Source organism: Manduca sexta, chromosome 20, assembly GCF_014839805.1.
Source record: "Manduca sexta isolate Smith_Timp_Sample1 chromosome 20, JHU_Msex_v1.0, whole genome shotgun sequence".
Taxonomy (NCBI): Eukaryota; Metazoa; Arthropoda; class Insecta; order Lepidoptera; family Sphingidae; genus Manduca; species Manduca sexta.
The window spans coordinates 15,068,011-15,085,614 of record NC_051134.1 but is presented as its reverse complement, the minus strand read 5'-3'; the positions used below and the strand labels follow the sequence as shown (position 1 = coordinate 15,085,614).

Sequence of the window (17,604 nt, the reverse complement as noted above, 5' to 3'; positions counted from 1 at the left end):
TGCTCAGATCCGCTGGCTCCATACTACGCTTGGGATTAAATGAGTAAGTAATATGTTTTATTTTATCAAACTAATATTATGAAAAGTTTAATATTTTGTACTTTTATTTGTAAAGGATTACCTCAAAAATTACTTAAGATTTGGAAAATTCTTTCTCTGATATGAAATTACAAAAACCTTGGCTATTTTTTATTCCCGAAATGGAGGTTAACGCGTACTATTTCTTTGTACCAACGACGAGACGAGCGAATCACTCGCCATATAGTAAGACTGATAAATACAATAGCAACACAATCCAAAACTTTGAATGACAAAGCTGTGAGCGATTACGCCCTGTCTAGAATCAGTAGCAATACTATCACCACTTTAAATTCCGAAGGTTTGCACGGCATTGAATTTTGCTTGTCACCATGAGACATTAGATGTTTTCATAATGCGAAGTAATTACACTTAGTGCAGAGCCCTTTACATCATGACTTGCGTGTCTAGTACAGTTGTTTTACTTATAAATTTTAAATTCCATTATATTTACGTAAGTTAAGTTTTAAATTTTTCATTACAAATTGTACTCAGAAGTTAGGTAGAGTCATTGTCTCGTATTTTATAATTTGTATTACAAATGAAATTAATGCAAAAGGAAGACTGTTGTCTTTTAGGGATTCACAGTATAAATTTCGCAAAACGAGAGCTCTTATATTTTATATATCATTTTACTCACGTGAAAGTAATCACTAAATTGATAATCATTACAATTTTATTTTAAAACGAATTTCCACAAAGTAAAGTTCTGTACCTACATCCAAAGATATTTCCATTTGAAATTCAAACATCGAAAACATCGCATTAGAATGTAGGAACGCACACGGATCCGTTAAGCTGTATTCGCAGATCTTTCTGCGTGGTTACACAGAGCCACTGGCCAGCTGTGCCAGTACAACGTGCGCCGACATTAATCCGATCACTCTTCGACGCTGCACACTGGAATCAAACTACGGACCGTCTGCAGATTAGCCGTGACGTAAATTGATGCACTTTAGTCCCTTTATGACGACGCAAATGGATTTACTGAAGACTAGATTGCGACAGAGTGCTAGATGTTCTTTATTCATTACTGAACGTTAATTGTTGTCAATGAGTTTATGCATCTTTTGAATTGATTTTTGGATATAGTATTAAATGATATGTCGTAGTTTATGAATCAACAAAGCTAACCAAATTGCGGGAAAAAGTAAATGAAATACTTTATAGCCATCAGTAATTTAAATCAACCTATTGACTGGTAGATTTAAACTTATTACTATAAGTAAAAATAAGTTTCTATAACAATTGTTCCTGGAAGTTTTTTAAGATAATATTTTTAAATCACACTATAAATTTCAATGGATTTTGTTACATAAAAGAGGACAAATTCATTTTTTTTCGTTATACAATCAACAAGACAGCGGCCTTTTATTTTATTGTAAATATTTAAAGACACCGTAATTATCTTAACAAATGAATAAAGTTAGACTGAAAACTGACTAATTGGGATACTTGGAGCGTTCCACAACTATCAGTCAAGTTCGATCTAGGTAACACGTTTCTATCTTACTTGTAAGTTTTTACTTTGTTTCCAACTTGTAATCTAAGTTTTCTTGTCGCCAGAGACAGGAGATGTCACCTCGAAGAAGATCTATTGGTAAAGGCACCGAGTTGAAAAGTAAGTTTTATGCAATCGTGTTATGCGTGGCATTTGCTCTTTTATTAACTTAGTGTACAATCAGTTACCACAGTAGGCTAACAGATTCAAAACTTCAAAAGCATGCACAAATGTATGTATGTATCGCATGTGTAAAGTTTATTTATTTTGTATTTTTTTATTTTTATGTTGTGTGAAGTAAACAAAAAGTCCTTTTATTTTATTTTTGTGAAGAAAATAAAATTGTAAGAACACCGAAAGCGTACAGCAGATTAGATGTTGTAAATTTGTTCAGCTATTTTATTGATGAACTAGCTTTTGCTCGCGGCTCCGCCCGCGTTATAAAGTTTTCAGGCTAAAGTTTTCCGTTTTAAAAATAGTAGTTTCCCGGGAGCCTATGTTCTTCCCAGGGTCTCAAACTGTCTTCCCTACCTCAAATTTCATCTTAATACGTTAGGTAGTTTTGAGTTTAACACGTTAAGGCAGACAGATGCAGCGGGGACTTTGTTATATTATTTAGAACTTTTAAGTGAAACAATCCCGTCATACATCGTTGTTGCATAACTTTAACCGTTTACGCAGCGCAGGCAACGGAAGCTCTCAAAACTCATAATTTTCCCCGTTTTGCAACATGTTTCATTACTGCTCCGCTCCTATTGGTTATAGCATGATGATATATAGCCTATAGCACTCCAGGAACAAAGAGCTATCCAACACAAAAAGATTTTTTCAGTTCAAACCGGTAGTTCCTGAGATTAGCCATTACTGCTCCGCTCCTATTGGTCATAGCGTGATGATATATAGCTTATAGCGGTCCACAAATAAAGGGCTATCCAACCCAAAAAGAATTTTTCAGTTTGGACCGGTAGTTCCTGAGATTAGCCATTACTGCCCCGCTCCTATTGGGTATAGCGTGATGATATATAGCCTATAGCACTCCACGAATAAAGGGCTATCCAACGCAAAAAGAATTTTTCAGTTTGGACCGGTAGTTCCTGAGATTAGCCATTACTGCCCAGCTCCTATTGGGTATAGCGTGATGATATATAGCCTATAGCACTCCACGAACAAAGGGCTATCCAACGCAAAAAGAATTTTTCAGTTTGGACCGGTAGTTCCTGAGATTAGCGCGTTCAAACAAACAAACAAACAAACAAACAAACAAACAAACAAACTCTTCAGCTTTATATAATAGTATAGATGTTCATGTAATTACTGAAGAAAAGGCCTATTTTGTTAGGAAAATACAATGCAATCAAGGAATTCCTTTGATGAGAATCAATATGTGTTTAACAAATGCATTTGGTGTTATATTTAATATCTTAGATAAATGTTTCGTAGTGAAATAGCCTGCATTACGATTAACTTTAAAAAATAAATTAATCCATGTAGGCTAACCTAACAAGAACATTGCTTAGTTGTGGAAAAATATATAAATTAAAAATGATTCTCTATCCCCCATTATTTAATGTTACAAATGACAGATCTTTACTGTAACAAAATTCTGCAAATGCAATTGTATAGAAATTAGTCCCATTTAAAAGCAGTCGTTTCCAGTTTGACTGGTTTTTGCTGGCGTTTCAACCCACTTTCAAATCGGACTTTATCCGTCGGGAACCCGACTCATTTCCGGAATAAAACACGGTATATTTTACTCCCTGGGCTCTTAGGAATAATTTATCTCCGTGACAAGTTTACACTTTATCAATGAACGTAATAGTACAATAGTAGAGTAATTTATAATCAAAGTGTTCCCTAATTTCTTTTAAATTTCATAAAAAAATAGACCTAACGAAGAAAAGAAAACAGTAGTTATTTAAACACTATTTGAGTCATCAAATAGTGTCTAACTGAACGAAAAAAATACGAAACGATTCCATTCTATGTAATTACTAACGCAAAGATTTTTCTTTTCAAATCATAATGAAAACAATCAGTTCCCAGTAGTGGTAGGCGTGTGGCTTACGGAACGCTCCGGCTAAACTAAATGGTGCATCAAAGCTCGGATCGTCGATAGGATTAGCCCGATCCGCCTCCGGCTTAATGGGAAAACTCTGCTCGCATACCGCCTCTACTGTTTCTATATTTACCGGTTGCACTTATCGATTTACATCCCTTACTTTTTACATGGAATATACTGTCATAAGGCGCTAAAAATATATTGTGTGATTAATATAATGAATAAACGATGTGTTCTAAAGAGAAATTATTTACACTCGCATATTGTGTTTACTTTTAGATAGAGCAACAAAAGCGTTGTAATAAGTCGCTTAAATAACCTGTAGTCATTTAAATTAAATCAATCTTTGGAATTTACTTTTACTAAATACTACTTTCCAAAATACTATGCTTAGTAGACCACAAAAATTACGAGATTGGCGTAGCGAGTTATTGTCCAATTGCTTCTATCCTAAGAAATTTTAGATGATTACTCACTTGTGGGCCATATATAGACCCATGAAACTTAGCCTTTTAGAAGACTAACAGATAAGTTTGGAAATGTATTAAGTTAAATATACAATAATATAAGTCCTTTGTTTCATTTGTTTCTATTATGATTATTGTAGATGTATAAACGAGGATATCAAATGCATAACCATACCTATATTTCATAGAAACAAAACGTAATGAAGCTATTGTCTGAACTTTATATTGGAGTGAGGCAACAGTTAGTAAATGTATTTAAACGAAATGAGATGGAATTCACTTTGTGTTGAATATTTCTCATTGTATATACGCGACCTGTATTACTTTATCGCACGTCTGCATATGCAAAGCTCTCGCACGAACCGGGCGGTGACTTTATCGCTTCTCACTGTTTGCGTGGAAATGTTAGAAGGAAACATTAAAGCATGCCGAAAACTTTTGACTCTATTTCTAATTCCTTAAGGTATAAAATTGTTATCCGTTTTCCTTCCTCCAGTTTACGTATTGATGGACTTTCACGTTCATTCTACGATATTTCTTTTTAGTTTATTATGTTTACTGGGTTTAAACTTCGTCGGCGCTTAGGGACCTAATGTATTTTATTTTGTTTCAGGACCGTCTCAGTTAATAGCGGAAGTGCAGGCTGGTGGGGCGACACCACAGGCTCCTATCTATGCGACTATAAGACCTTCGCAGTCTCCACAAACTCGTTATTCATCCTCTAACCGAGCTTCTTTAAGTTCTTTACCCGCGGCTCTCGAATCCACACCGCTAGTCAAAAATGTAGTATCTAACGAGGAACCGATTAGATTCCATCCAACAAACCCATTTTATACGACTTTACCTTCAAATTACTCGAGTGCTTCCAAACTGCCCGTACCAAACGGTAGAGCGTCATACACTCTCGATAGAAGTAAGAATAAAGATACGCCGTCGTGCAACGATTACGATTCAGACTTAAAGTCGCCTACGTTTTTTACGAAAACATCCGATTCTAATCACAGTAGTCTTCCATATTCTCATTACAAAAGTTCAGAAAGGTAAATGGACACGAAACTGGCGCTGCGAAGTTCGTCAACGATAGACATAACTATTATACTCATGATAGCAAATTACATGATTTAAATAATCAAAGTCTTCCAAGTGATACGAAAAATCCTTTTGAAACTAAAAGAAATAGCGATCCATTTGAAAAATATCTACGACCTGAAAGTAAGTTGAACGGTCGATGTGATTATGATGGAAAAACTATACCAATTTCGATGAGCGATAGTAATTTTCACACCAAAGAGGAAATTACAAAGCGCTCCATGGTTACTGAACACAAGATTAATGAGATCGAAGAAGTTAAGACTATTAAGAAAATAGTGTTGAATGGATATGAGAGTGCGAATGACAGTCATCACGAACAGAATGTAAAAACTTCTTCGGAGAATAAAAATAAAGCTGAATTTGACTCGCAACGCTCAAAACATATTGATGATTTTAAGCCTGTTCACCAATCTTCATCCAAGAGAGAACGAATGCTCCTTACACCTACAACACGAGGAAACTCTTATTTTAATTCAACGTTTACCAGCCCAGAGAAAGGGGCATGCACTTCACCAAACAACGTGTATCAAACCATGACAGGAGAATACAAAATCAATTCAGGTGAGTCATATATTGTAGTAATCATTTATTTAAAACTATGCAAAATATTTGTCAAAGATTCGCCACTACCCATTTTAATACGTCTTATTATTTACTGAAATGTTTCGAAAGTAGTTTAACTGTTTAATGCGTTGCTAAAAATTCAAAACGAAGCATATACTTTTTTATATTCTTATTGCGACGTAATACATGCTGTCTCATAATTATATTTACATTGTACAGTCGTGTTTTATTTGGCCCCATTAATATATATAGGGGATTGCTATAAGTTTACGTATCGTATTCAATATAAGGAATACAAAAACTCATGTTTGATTTTGAACTTAATGAGACTGTTACATGACGATAACAGCGATCGAAGTTTATTTTATCCATTAATGCATCCTACATCACGTTTTTTATGACTTACGTATGATCATGTCTGTGTCCCTGCTCCTAAAAGTGATGTATAGCAATATCCCAACTGGACGCACAAACTCCTAGCACTCTGAAATTATTTAACGAAACACTATCATGGAATAATAGCATGTTTTGATGTATTCTTTTAAAAACCTTTGACCACCCTGCTGCTATAAACCTCATTATCTGTATTCAGACAATGCCAGCGCATTATATAACAAAATACCTTTACGATACTGCTTGGTATTTTCAGTTGAGACTCGGAAAGTGGCACAGGAAGGAGCAGATCGTTACAGGGGCTTAATTCAGATACGACACGAATTTATATCGATTACTTTCATCGTCACGTCTCCCATGAGCAAACTTCATAAAATGTCCTACGTGTTAGGAAATATATTACTTACTTTTACATGTTAAAGCTAATTTATTTTCTCTTAAATGCTACATAGAGTGGTATTTACTTTGGCTGGACTTAGAACCATATTATTTCTTGATAATATTTTCCAACGTACGATTAAATGTATGAAAATAATTTTATGGTGATATATTATTTTTTAATGATGACGTGCTATCTGTAATAGTCATTTTGTATAATGTTGTAGTTATTAGTTAACAAATCAGTTATACAAAATAGTTCTAACAGTAACATATTATTGAAAAACAAAACACTTTATTTCATAATCAACATGATTGGTGATGATTATGATAGACAGTTTATAGAAAAGTTTTAGGTATGTGCTCTAATTTAAGATTATTTTCAATTATAAAACTTATTCGTATACTCCATAATGATATTAAAATTTCATTATAATGTTTAATAACACACTCATACTCACGCCTTTTAACCTCAAAGGGATAAGCAGAGGCGTAACTAGTGCACCCACTTATCACATTGATGCTGATATTTAATAAGACATAAATAATTTATAATACATTAATGTCGGGATGGACATCAGTAAGGTTGTGGTTTTTTTGCTTACCGTGTGGGCTTTTCGTTAATAATACAAGTAGCAAAAGAAAATATTGACAAACATCACTCTTTTAGTTTTTGGTATGTCTAAGCAGCGGGATCTGGACTCCAGTCCATGTCTTGCACCATACCATTATTACAGTTACTTACAATGTGCATTTCACAATACTAGTAAATGCATTATGGTCTTTTTCGCCGCCATATTATTTTATAAAGGAATTCCATATTTAAACTGCTATTAAAAGCAAAGAGGTCGCAATTCAAAAATTAATCCTTCTTGCACATTATAATATAAACAGCTCTCAATGAACAGCCACAACCTCCCTCTTTGATGGTTTTCACCAGGTGTCCAACGTGATGGTATCCAGTCTCCTCTCGAGTCCGACACTCTGTTACAATGATTAAAAACATCTTGTATTATGAAGGTAATAATAAGCTCAATCTCCGATATAATATTGTATATTTTTTGTAGTAGACTGCCAGCAAATGAGCAAGCCACTTGATTGTAAGTGATCACTGCCGCCTATATACTCAATGCGAAAGGAATTGCGGATAAGTTTCTGAACTTCGATGAAAGTAATTGGAGCATGAGAGAAAGAGTATACGGGGTCTACGGCAACGACCACATGAAGTTTGAAACAGGATATAACGGATTATAATACGAATAAGTGATAATCAAAAGTACATTTACTAAATACATAGAAAATGGGGCAAATGGTCCATCCATAGGTTCGGGTCCCTATTATCCTGTTGGTTTTAATAGTTTCTTTTTTACGAGAAGTCTCTTCAGTAAAGGAAATTGAGTATCCGGAGAGGAAATCTATCTTATTCGCGTCCGAGCAGAAAATTATCTCCGGTGCTATAATTACTTTTTAGAGTGTCTTTATTTTGTTTGCTAGGGGATAAAACCGAAGAATAATTTTGAAAGTATTTTTCCTGTTATTCAACCCAAGCAAATATTGTAATTCTTTTTCATTAACTTAAAAAATAAAATCATGTTTATTACTGAAGTGTGAAGTTTTAAGATTTTAAATCGTACCAATAGTTGTTTTTCATTTTAAAGTGATTTGTTTTACTTTGCGTCTGTAAATTCAAATAAATTAAACAAACCATGAGAAATATATTTAAGGTCTTATTTATAGCCATTTGTTTTAAAATTTTATTTAGTCTTATTACGTAAATTTTCTGTTCAGATTTCCGATATATTTTCTGGTAGGTACATACGTGTGTGGTAGGTCACCAAAAGCAATGATGATAAATACAACAAAACACCGTGAATACTGGATGCGATATTATTGTACCCAAAAGTGTTAAGAAGGTATTTCCTTTTGTTTGTTAAATATGTGAAATGAGCCTTGATTATATTCCCCACATAGCTGCAGAGTGTACAGGAAAAAAAATTAAGAAATAAAAATAGATTTAGGTAATTTGGCAATCGACAAATTAAAACTCGTCTCTTAATCGCACGCTACATTGTCTCCATCATGGATGCATTTAACTCTACATTTAAACATAATATTTGTGCTAGCATTGTCCTTGTAGACCACACCTACAGTTTCAGTCTAATTCAGACGACTTTTGTGTCATCCGTTAATCTCAATGCAGATTTTGATTAATTAAGTACATATGAGGCCAAGGTCTCAAGGCTTGTCCCGAGGCGCGGTGTCACGCTTGAAGGGCTTCCTGGTAAGATCAACTGTGATCTTGCCAGTATGTCGCCGACTTGTTCAACACTCAACTAGACCTCATTGTGAAAAGACGTTCTTTTATAATAATACAGATGCATTTTGTTTCAAAAAATTGGACTCCGATACTGTAGTGTTGTGATAAACATGAGCTCGTTATGTTTTCAAAATAGTCCGTACATATTTCACCCCGTTTCGGAGTCATCGGCAACCGAATCGGACGCAAGTGTGGATTCGGGCCAGGAAAAGACCATCGGCGACGAGATACGAACGAAGTACACCGATCCGAAGCTTAGGACCATTAATAAAGTTAGCAAGAACATACTAAAAGCTATAGAGAAACTTACTTGTACTATTAAGAAAGTCAAAAAATTTAAGAAGACTGTAGACTCGACGGACTTAGGTCAGTATAACATTTGCATTATTCAGCACTTAAATAAACTAACTTGTAAATAATATAATATGCGTTTACTGATTTAAATTGGGTATTTCATAGAGATCAAAACAATATTGTTATATCACTGTAATACATTTTTTTGCGCCAGAATATATTTACAAGATATTAATATTTTCTTCTATAATTACACACAAACAAAAACAACACAAACACACAGTTTAAAGTAGCTTAATTTATTTTTGGTGTCAACCCCATAGGCTGTACGGTTAATCCTTGATTAAACTCGTTACTACAAAAACTATTTTATGAGATACATATATGTGGCGTTTAAGGCGACTGCAAACTTTTGGCTAATGTTTTCAATTTCTTTATACGCGCTGTGTAGAAACTGTTTAGGCAGGCAGTTAAAATGCGATCACACAACAATTATCGTAAAGTACACTCACCGCATGAGTTTAGTTTGAAACAATGGAGTTTAGTGTGTTGGTAATGTGAGGGATTCGGGGGAAGTATCATAAACTGCGTTCAGTATGTAGAGTTTCTAGGAAAACTGTTTTGTTTTAGTTTAAGTCCACATTATCATCTCGCTCATTTATAATTTTCGTCCGATGATAGAAAATAATAATGGCTCAATATTGAAGTTCATTAATTTTTCATTTTTTAGGTTTCCGTACCTCAAAAGGAATCCTTATAAAATGTCTGTAGATTTATAAACGACTTTATTGGAGTAATAATTAATATTCTCGTGTACCTTGATTTATTATAAGCACTACTATATTCGCCCACGTGTTGAATAAAGCAATTTAATTTTATAGGATCACTTTTTTGTTCGTCTTTCTGTCTGTTTGTCAAGACCGTTTTTCTCAGGAACACGTAGAGACAAATACTCGGGACTACTTTTTTTTCAGTTGTTAATAATCAAACTTGTACCCAAATCGATCAAACGATATGACAGTTTATGTTGCATATTTTGCCACTTGACAAGTTAATCAAAATATATGGGGTATTTCCCGTTGACTTCGAATCATTAAATTTTGCGACGAGCAATGTCTTACAGCAAATGTAAAAGAAAAAAAATGTAATCCGTAAATATGATTTTATAACCATAAATATGTACTTTAATAATGAAAATAAAAAAGAATTTACTATTATTAGACTTATTTTTTGCGGTTGGTGCAATAACCAATCGTGTCTAGGGTTCGAATGACAAAGTCCAGTTTGTCAACTTATATACTTTACCTACAAGATTTCACGAAACCCTCGGTGCGCGTGTCCAGCTCGCACTTGTCCAGCTTTTTTCCCGAGTTTCGCATTTGAGGAACAGAATTACAAAGACAATAAACCGCATGTTAATTAATTTACAATAATTATAATTAATTACCTTTACGCTTTTAAACTGATATTAGTGAGTCTAACCATTTAAATGGCATAAAATATCAATATTATTGTGACGTACAAACATTTTACCACAACGGTAATATTTTGGTTCACAATATCATTACTTTTAGGTTTATAATTCCTTTGAGTTGTACCCATGTTTATACATTATCGTTATTATTGTGTTTACAAGAAGACCTTGTGATAGTACGCGGAAAATGTACGAAAAATTCCTCGAATCTCACTAATATTCTGTGCAAACCATTAGCTTAACCAACCGAATTCCGTTAAAATTTCGCCTTGCTCTTTTATTTGCATAGCTCTATAACAGTATCATTTAAATCTGTTTGCTCATCGTGCACGATACTTGATATTCATCTAGGAATACAACTGTTTATTCTGTTCACGTTCCTCGCGATATTTCCACGGGACAATTTGGATTTGTTTTATATTCTTTCTTGATCACATTTTATTTCCATTAGTAAATAAAAACCTCCAAAAAGGAACTCTTTGATGTCGCACCCTAAATAAATAAAGACAGTACTAGCATTTTTCGCTTTAAATATCGAATTACTGTTGACCGTTGGACCTGACCGTTGGACACAACGTTGACCAACTGATCATTTTCATTACAATCCTTTTTCGACAACAGAATATAGCGAAACACGAACATCCATTCCACAAACAATGTGGGTCTACTCTGGTGGCACTTAGTTATTCGATTTGGTAAAAGCTTTAAAATAACGGTGAGCTATTAACTTACCCAACAATATATGCAGTTATCGATGCATGTGTAGGTTATCACATATCTATTGATACAAAGTACAGACATAGCTTTAGCGAGGGATTTATGTTACGCTGTGTTTTAGCAGTGTATTTTGGTAACCTACATACCGGAAATCTGGCATCGGTAACAATTCTTGTAATTTAGTATAACTACCTATCGCGCATTCCTGCTAATAAATATGGGATACGTATTTCTATTGTCGTTTTCAGAAGATACACCAGCTTTTGATACCATTGGGGCAGAGCGGCTTAGTAGAGAAATAGGCACATAACACATTTATGAAAATCTGTACCCAACTGTTATTAGAATAATTGTGACACTTAAACTAACGGTTAAAGATACTGTCAGTCTATGGTCATCCAACTCTATTCTAAGCAATACGTAGTGTTGTTAAATTTGCTTTATTTTTCTATGACAGCCCCATCGCTACGCCATATTTACATATGTCTTCACTCATGGATATTGTCAGATGTGAAACACTTAAGTATTTGTTCTTGCATAAATACAATGTAACGCAACATTTCCGTGAATGATCGGAAACACGCATTGGAATATTACTGGCTATTTATTTGTGTAGGGTCAGTGCACCCGCACTATGTTGCGGCAAGTACGCGCAGGAGTTCGTGTACTGATGATTAGACCACCTGCATTCTTGATGTGTTAAAAATATACTGTCGCGTTGTCGTCTACAGTCAATTAGTATAAAAAATTCGCGTTAGAATTTATTTGTTGACTAATACCGTTTAACATGTAAGAAACGTTTTTAACGATTAAAAATTCGCTTAACAAGTAAACTGCTTTTAAATGCACGGATTTCAAAGTATCCAATTAATATAGACAGCACTTAGTTTTTAATTCTCATTAGGAACCGTAATATTAACCAACTTTACATACTGCCCATACTCTATTTTAATTATATTTTCTTTATAAGATTTGACTCAGAACAAGAACAAGCATAGAAGGAATCTAAATTACCCTCATATACTTATCCTATTTTTTCAAATAGGCCAAAACCGTTGAAAAGAACGAGACAAATATTATGTTGCTAAGGTCGGCTTGCGTACACTTTAAAATAATCAAATGGTTACCTTTGGTCCTCTTTATGATGCCGAATTAAACAGCAAATAAAATGTCAAATGTTCCGACTTGCCAATCTCAAAACAATGTCACAAACGCGCCCACACAATTTAGTTACGTTATACTTCAGCGCGTGCTTTTCAAAAGTGGCTACATGTTTTGTAATATTTTTGTTGTTAATTTTAATAAATACACAGTGCTGTTTAAGTAAAATATAGCCCTAGGAACAAGCAATGGCCTGCGTTATTGCGGGGTGTAAATCTCATTGTTTTCGTAAAGAAAATGAAACTGAAATCATCAGCTTCCATCGGTGAGTAAACAAAAAACCTAATATATTTGCTTAAACCCTGTAAATAAGTGCAAAAAGTGTTATTAATTATACTTTATTCTGCTGTAGTCATATTATAATCTGCTGTTGGCTATTCGATCCAGTCATTATTAAGTATTTTTCATTTTTACCAATTTACGTAGTCGTGTTCAATAGTGATGTGCTGCATATTCTTCGATGACATAGATGTTAGTATATTGTAGTTTACTATTTTGCATAAATTGCCTTTTACTTTCAATATACGGTGGTGTAGTGGTAAAAGCCACTTGGAAACCGTGCGCGAAAGCTGGGGTCGAAGAAACTATCTGATTTTTATAGTGTGTTTCATTGCAGATTCCCCACAGTTGATGCTATGAGGCAAAAATGGATCGTTGCCATAGCTCGTCCCAATTGGCATTGGAAAAAACAGCACCGTGTTTGCTCTAAGCATTTCGACAAAGTTTTATTAACATTGAAATAAGTTATCAAACATATGCGACATGAATAATACCGCTGTGTTTTAATTTTACTGTCCCATTTTAATAGCCTCTGTCAAATTACACCTCTTGGGTATCTTTTAATCCCTAAGAAAGTCAGAAAAGAACAGAAGGCGTACTGGCTTTCACCTAGACAAAATTCCGGCCGATTTCTTGTTTGTTACTTACAGCGGTTTCCATTCCTTCCTAATTTCTAACATTTTCTTAATTTCATAATCTAACTGCTAAATTGCATGCATTTATGTGTGAATGACGTTTCGGAAGGCATTCCTAATGCCTACTGGCATAGCATGGCAAACTGCTATAAATAGCAAATGAAAATTGGACAAAATTTAGCTCGAAGAAAGCCGGTAGTTCTATAGTTTATTGTAATTTAACAGCTTCTTAAGGAGTGCTTTTATATACCCAGACTTCTTTTGGTACTTGAATACCAAATCAGGGTTTTGATATCTTTTTTTAGCCTTTATCTAAAATAACTATTTGCAACGGTTTGTAGTTGACTGACCGAAAAGTGTTTATTATAGCAGGTCTGTGAATTTACCATAGCCGACAGACAAATCGCCTATCGATATCGATAAGATGTCAGAAGGGATCGCAACACAATTAAATTTCTTGCTGTCTAAGATAGAGTACACTCAAATGTCATAGTGTTACTTCTATGCTTGTCATTGTTCTGAGAGATTTGACTTATACCCGTAGATTAGACAAGTCTGAAAAAAAAACATATTTCCTGCAAAATATAGGTCCGCGGTGATATTCTAAAAATAATATCACAAGGCCTAACGTTACCTAAAACCACGTTAGTGAAGAAGTTTTAGGGCATCGCGCCCTTACAACTGTCACTCAAATTCCTGGAAGCCAAGAACTACAATTGTAAACATTTTAATTTCATGCTATTGTGTAACTCGGAGAATCTATGGAAATACTGGTTACCTTTACACCGGAAGGAAATTAATCAAATAGTGTTAATCTATAAGAGGCCTTCTAGTAATCAATTACTGTCCCACTTTACCAAAGCGGGTGTTAAAATGATGAGCTAGATGACATTCAAATGATTTAGATAGGTAAATAAGCTCAAACAAATAGGTAAGCTGGAGAGATCAGTTGTATTACCTATGTGAATTAAATTTAATTTTGTATATCTTGACATGACAAAAAAGCCAATTAGCTTCAGATATTTCGTCTATTATCGACGGGGTTTATAAGTACAATACTCAAGAGGTTACTAGTACAGTGTCTAATATAATCTTGCGTTTATTTTGATAGAGGCAAGAAAAAAAAGAAAGAAATACAATGCGCGAATTGGTCGTATTCCAATTTAAGTGAAGAATATGAGCAAAAAGGCGAAGAAACCGTCTTAATAGACGTTAACAGTGAAAGCATACTATAAGAGTTGCAATACTGCATATCACGTTGTAAATAACTTCAATTGCCTATTAATATTGTGAAAAATAATACTTAGACGCGTCGTGTAGCGCCATACGCGTCAATGAAGCAAACGTATTGCAGTTACACCTTTTTTTGGAAATTGAAACATTTGACTAATCCACTATATATTGCAAACGTGGTACCTATATTATGTATGTCAGGACATGGAACATCCATCACATTTTTTTAAGTCCAATCACCGGATACATCTAATAGCTAACTTCTACTACCTATCCAAATATATTTATGGGGGCACCTCGACGCATTGCGTTACTGTGACAGCCGGAGTTCCGCCCCTCTGATTGGCCTGACCGTCTCGCTCCAATGCAATGTATAACAAAATGTGTGTACAATATAAACTCTTGCATAACTCAGCTTTTCAGAAATTTCCCTGCGAATAAATAATAACCAGTTTACCATGATCTGTTATATCCTTACACTATACGTTATGTTAATAGCGATCGAAAGGTCTTTGTTCGCTAGGTGTGTCCAATGCTGTAGGTTGATTCCCTATGCTACTCGCGATAACACACCGTAAACGCGTGTTGTCAAAACAAGCTCTAAACACAAACGCGTTTCATACACGCGCCACGATGTGTAATTGAAAAATAGGTATTGTGTATGCCATACGATAGGTTGTCTATGCTTAATATTTTTATATTACGATGTGTTAATGCGTTCAGAAATCTTTCATCCCCTCGAATCGGCAAGTATCGGTTTTTGAAAAGGCTTTTTTTGTTTGTATTCGTGATATTAAATGATGTAACTCGAATAAATCACTGCCAAACTTTATTTAATCCCATTTTGTATATACTTAAATGTAAGAAACATGAAAGGAATATAAAAATAATTTAAAGAAATTTCTGTAGATTGTGATTGTTTTCAAACGAAAAATATAACTTCAAAATTATTGTCAAATGTCAATCTCATTGACTTATTTACTTGATTTGTTTACTAAAGCCACATTTTAAAAATTGAATTGAATTGATATATTGAATGCTACTGAAGATTTTACACGAATGCTGTTATATGAATAATAGTAAATGCTGTTGTGCTTATGCAGTTTATGTTAAATTAGCGCTAACAACGTATATTAATAGGAATTCTACGGACCTTCCATTATAAAATTTGTTGCAAAATCGACAAGGCATTAACTCAAATTCTTTTTTTTTATTTAGTTAAATAATGTGACGAGGATGCCGTTTACCTGATGATAAGCGATACGACCGCCCATAAACAGTTACAATGCCATCCGGAACTTTGAATTGTAAAGCACTATGTGACGTTCCACAGTAGGTTTTCAGAATGAGACAAAGATTTTAGGTCTTATAAAGTAATTACGCTAGTTACAATTTCCTCTAAACTGGTACACATCAGTGCATGGACACAGTTTAACTTGGCTATAGAAATAGACATTGCCGTAGACACCTTATAACTATTAAGACAGACACTCACATATAACAGACTTACCAACAATAATTAAAATAAGTGTATATTGCCTATTAAACGTTATTTTTAAAAATTTATAGCTCTATTACCTAGTAACTTCTATTTGCCGCTCAACCGGCATTAATCTTTTGGAATAAAAAGTACTCTATTCAATCCACAGCTCACTGTCTGAGTACCATATTTCATACACATTCATTTAGTTATTAAGGTGAAACTGATTAATTAACAAACATTCAAACTCATGTATAGAAATTTTACTTAAGTATATTATGTTATCTAAGACTGAACAACAAATAAAAATAAAACAAAAATAATATGTTGTTAAAACTGAGTATATTTTACTATTATTTATTTGGAATATCTTGCATTACATTCACTATCCTGTAAAAGAAATTATTTTATTATTACATTTGATATTATCAGTTTTGTTAACATTAGTATTCAATGTAAGATGCCTTTGGTCTCCTAAAATAAAAAGAAAGTGTTTGAACAAACAATTTTAGATTTAACATGATTACATACTTTTGTTTGTAATTGTGTAAAATTATTGGGATTACCTACATAAAATTTTTGCTTTGTTCCCTGGATCGATATTCACATTTAGAAGATTTTGATATTTAATTTAAAGCTGGCTAAGCCCTTGATTAAGACCTCTACCAATTACTTATAACAACAATAATGTATAACTAGTAAAAATTTCTTCAATAATCTTTATTGTTGTTATCAAACTTTATAGGTACAAAACTTTCACCACAAAGAAACTACATAGTATTAATTGTAATGTACATAATTAAGAAAACATTGTTTAAAAAGATACCTTCATTAGTGTTTTATATTTGTTTGGCCTATCTATTTACTAATAGAAATATTACATCGAAGTAATAAAAAATAAACTTGATTGACCTCAATTGTTGTCAAAAGTCGGGTTGCCAGTAGTAAAGTAGCTTATTTTTCACCGCTGAGCCCATAACACAAATTTGACTATCAAGATACAAAACATAGGTTTGAATATTAATTCGATCATTTAGGATTTATGTTTGTTTTGTTTCTGATAAGGTAGAATATTATATTTGAGTTTTCACGATGTAAAGAGGATACTATCGTCAATAGAAATTATACAGTCGTTGTATCTAAATAATTAATTTGTCTAAACGCGCATAGACGCGCTGGATTGCCGCACGATATTTTGACAATTCGTAACATGCCCATAAGGCGGATGTGTCACACCTCATCGTGTTTATGAAATGTCAAATTAGCATCCAGAATACTCTTACACAGTCATAACACGAAGTTAACGAAACACGCCGTGTTACAAGTTCGACATTGTCGTAGAGAATCATGCCCCTGAATGAGAATTGGAAAGGACGATCCGGACGCGCCTTCCCACACACATTGGATTATAGTGATGTAATTCGGTGTAAATGTATAGAATTTTATTGAACATTTAGAATGCAAATTCGTGTACACATTTTA

General features: G+C 33.8%; 2 protein-coding genes across 2 annotated transcripts in view; both read left to right on the top strand.

The window, feature by feature from the left end:
* LOC119188517 (actin cytoskeleton-regulatory complex protein pan1-like) overlaps positions 1-5,149 on the top strand; it is a 100,242-nt gene extending 95,093 nt beyond the window's left edge. The window contains exons 12-13 of the mRNA XM_037440801.1: positions 1,645-1,699; positions 4,719-5,149. Coding sequence (XP_037296698.1) covers positions 1,645-1,699; positions 4,719-5,149 — 486 coding nt within the window. The remainder of the gene's footprint in view (positions 1-1,644; positions 1,700-4,718) is intronic.
* On the top strand, positions 1,650-6,690 carry LOC119189903. Its single transcript, XM_037440712.1, has 3 exons — positions 1,650-1,699; positions 4,719-5,758; positions 6,411-6,690. The coding sequence occupies exons 2-3, from the start codon at positions 5,368-5,370 to the stop codon at positions 6,572-6,574; spliced, it is 555 nt and encodes a 184-aa protein (XP_037296609.1). The 5' UTR covers positions 1,650-1,699; positions 4,719-5,367; the 3' UTR covers positions 6,575-6,690.
* The last annotated feature ends 10,914 nt before the right edge of the window (positions 6,691-17,604 follow it).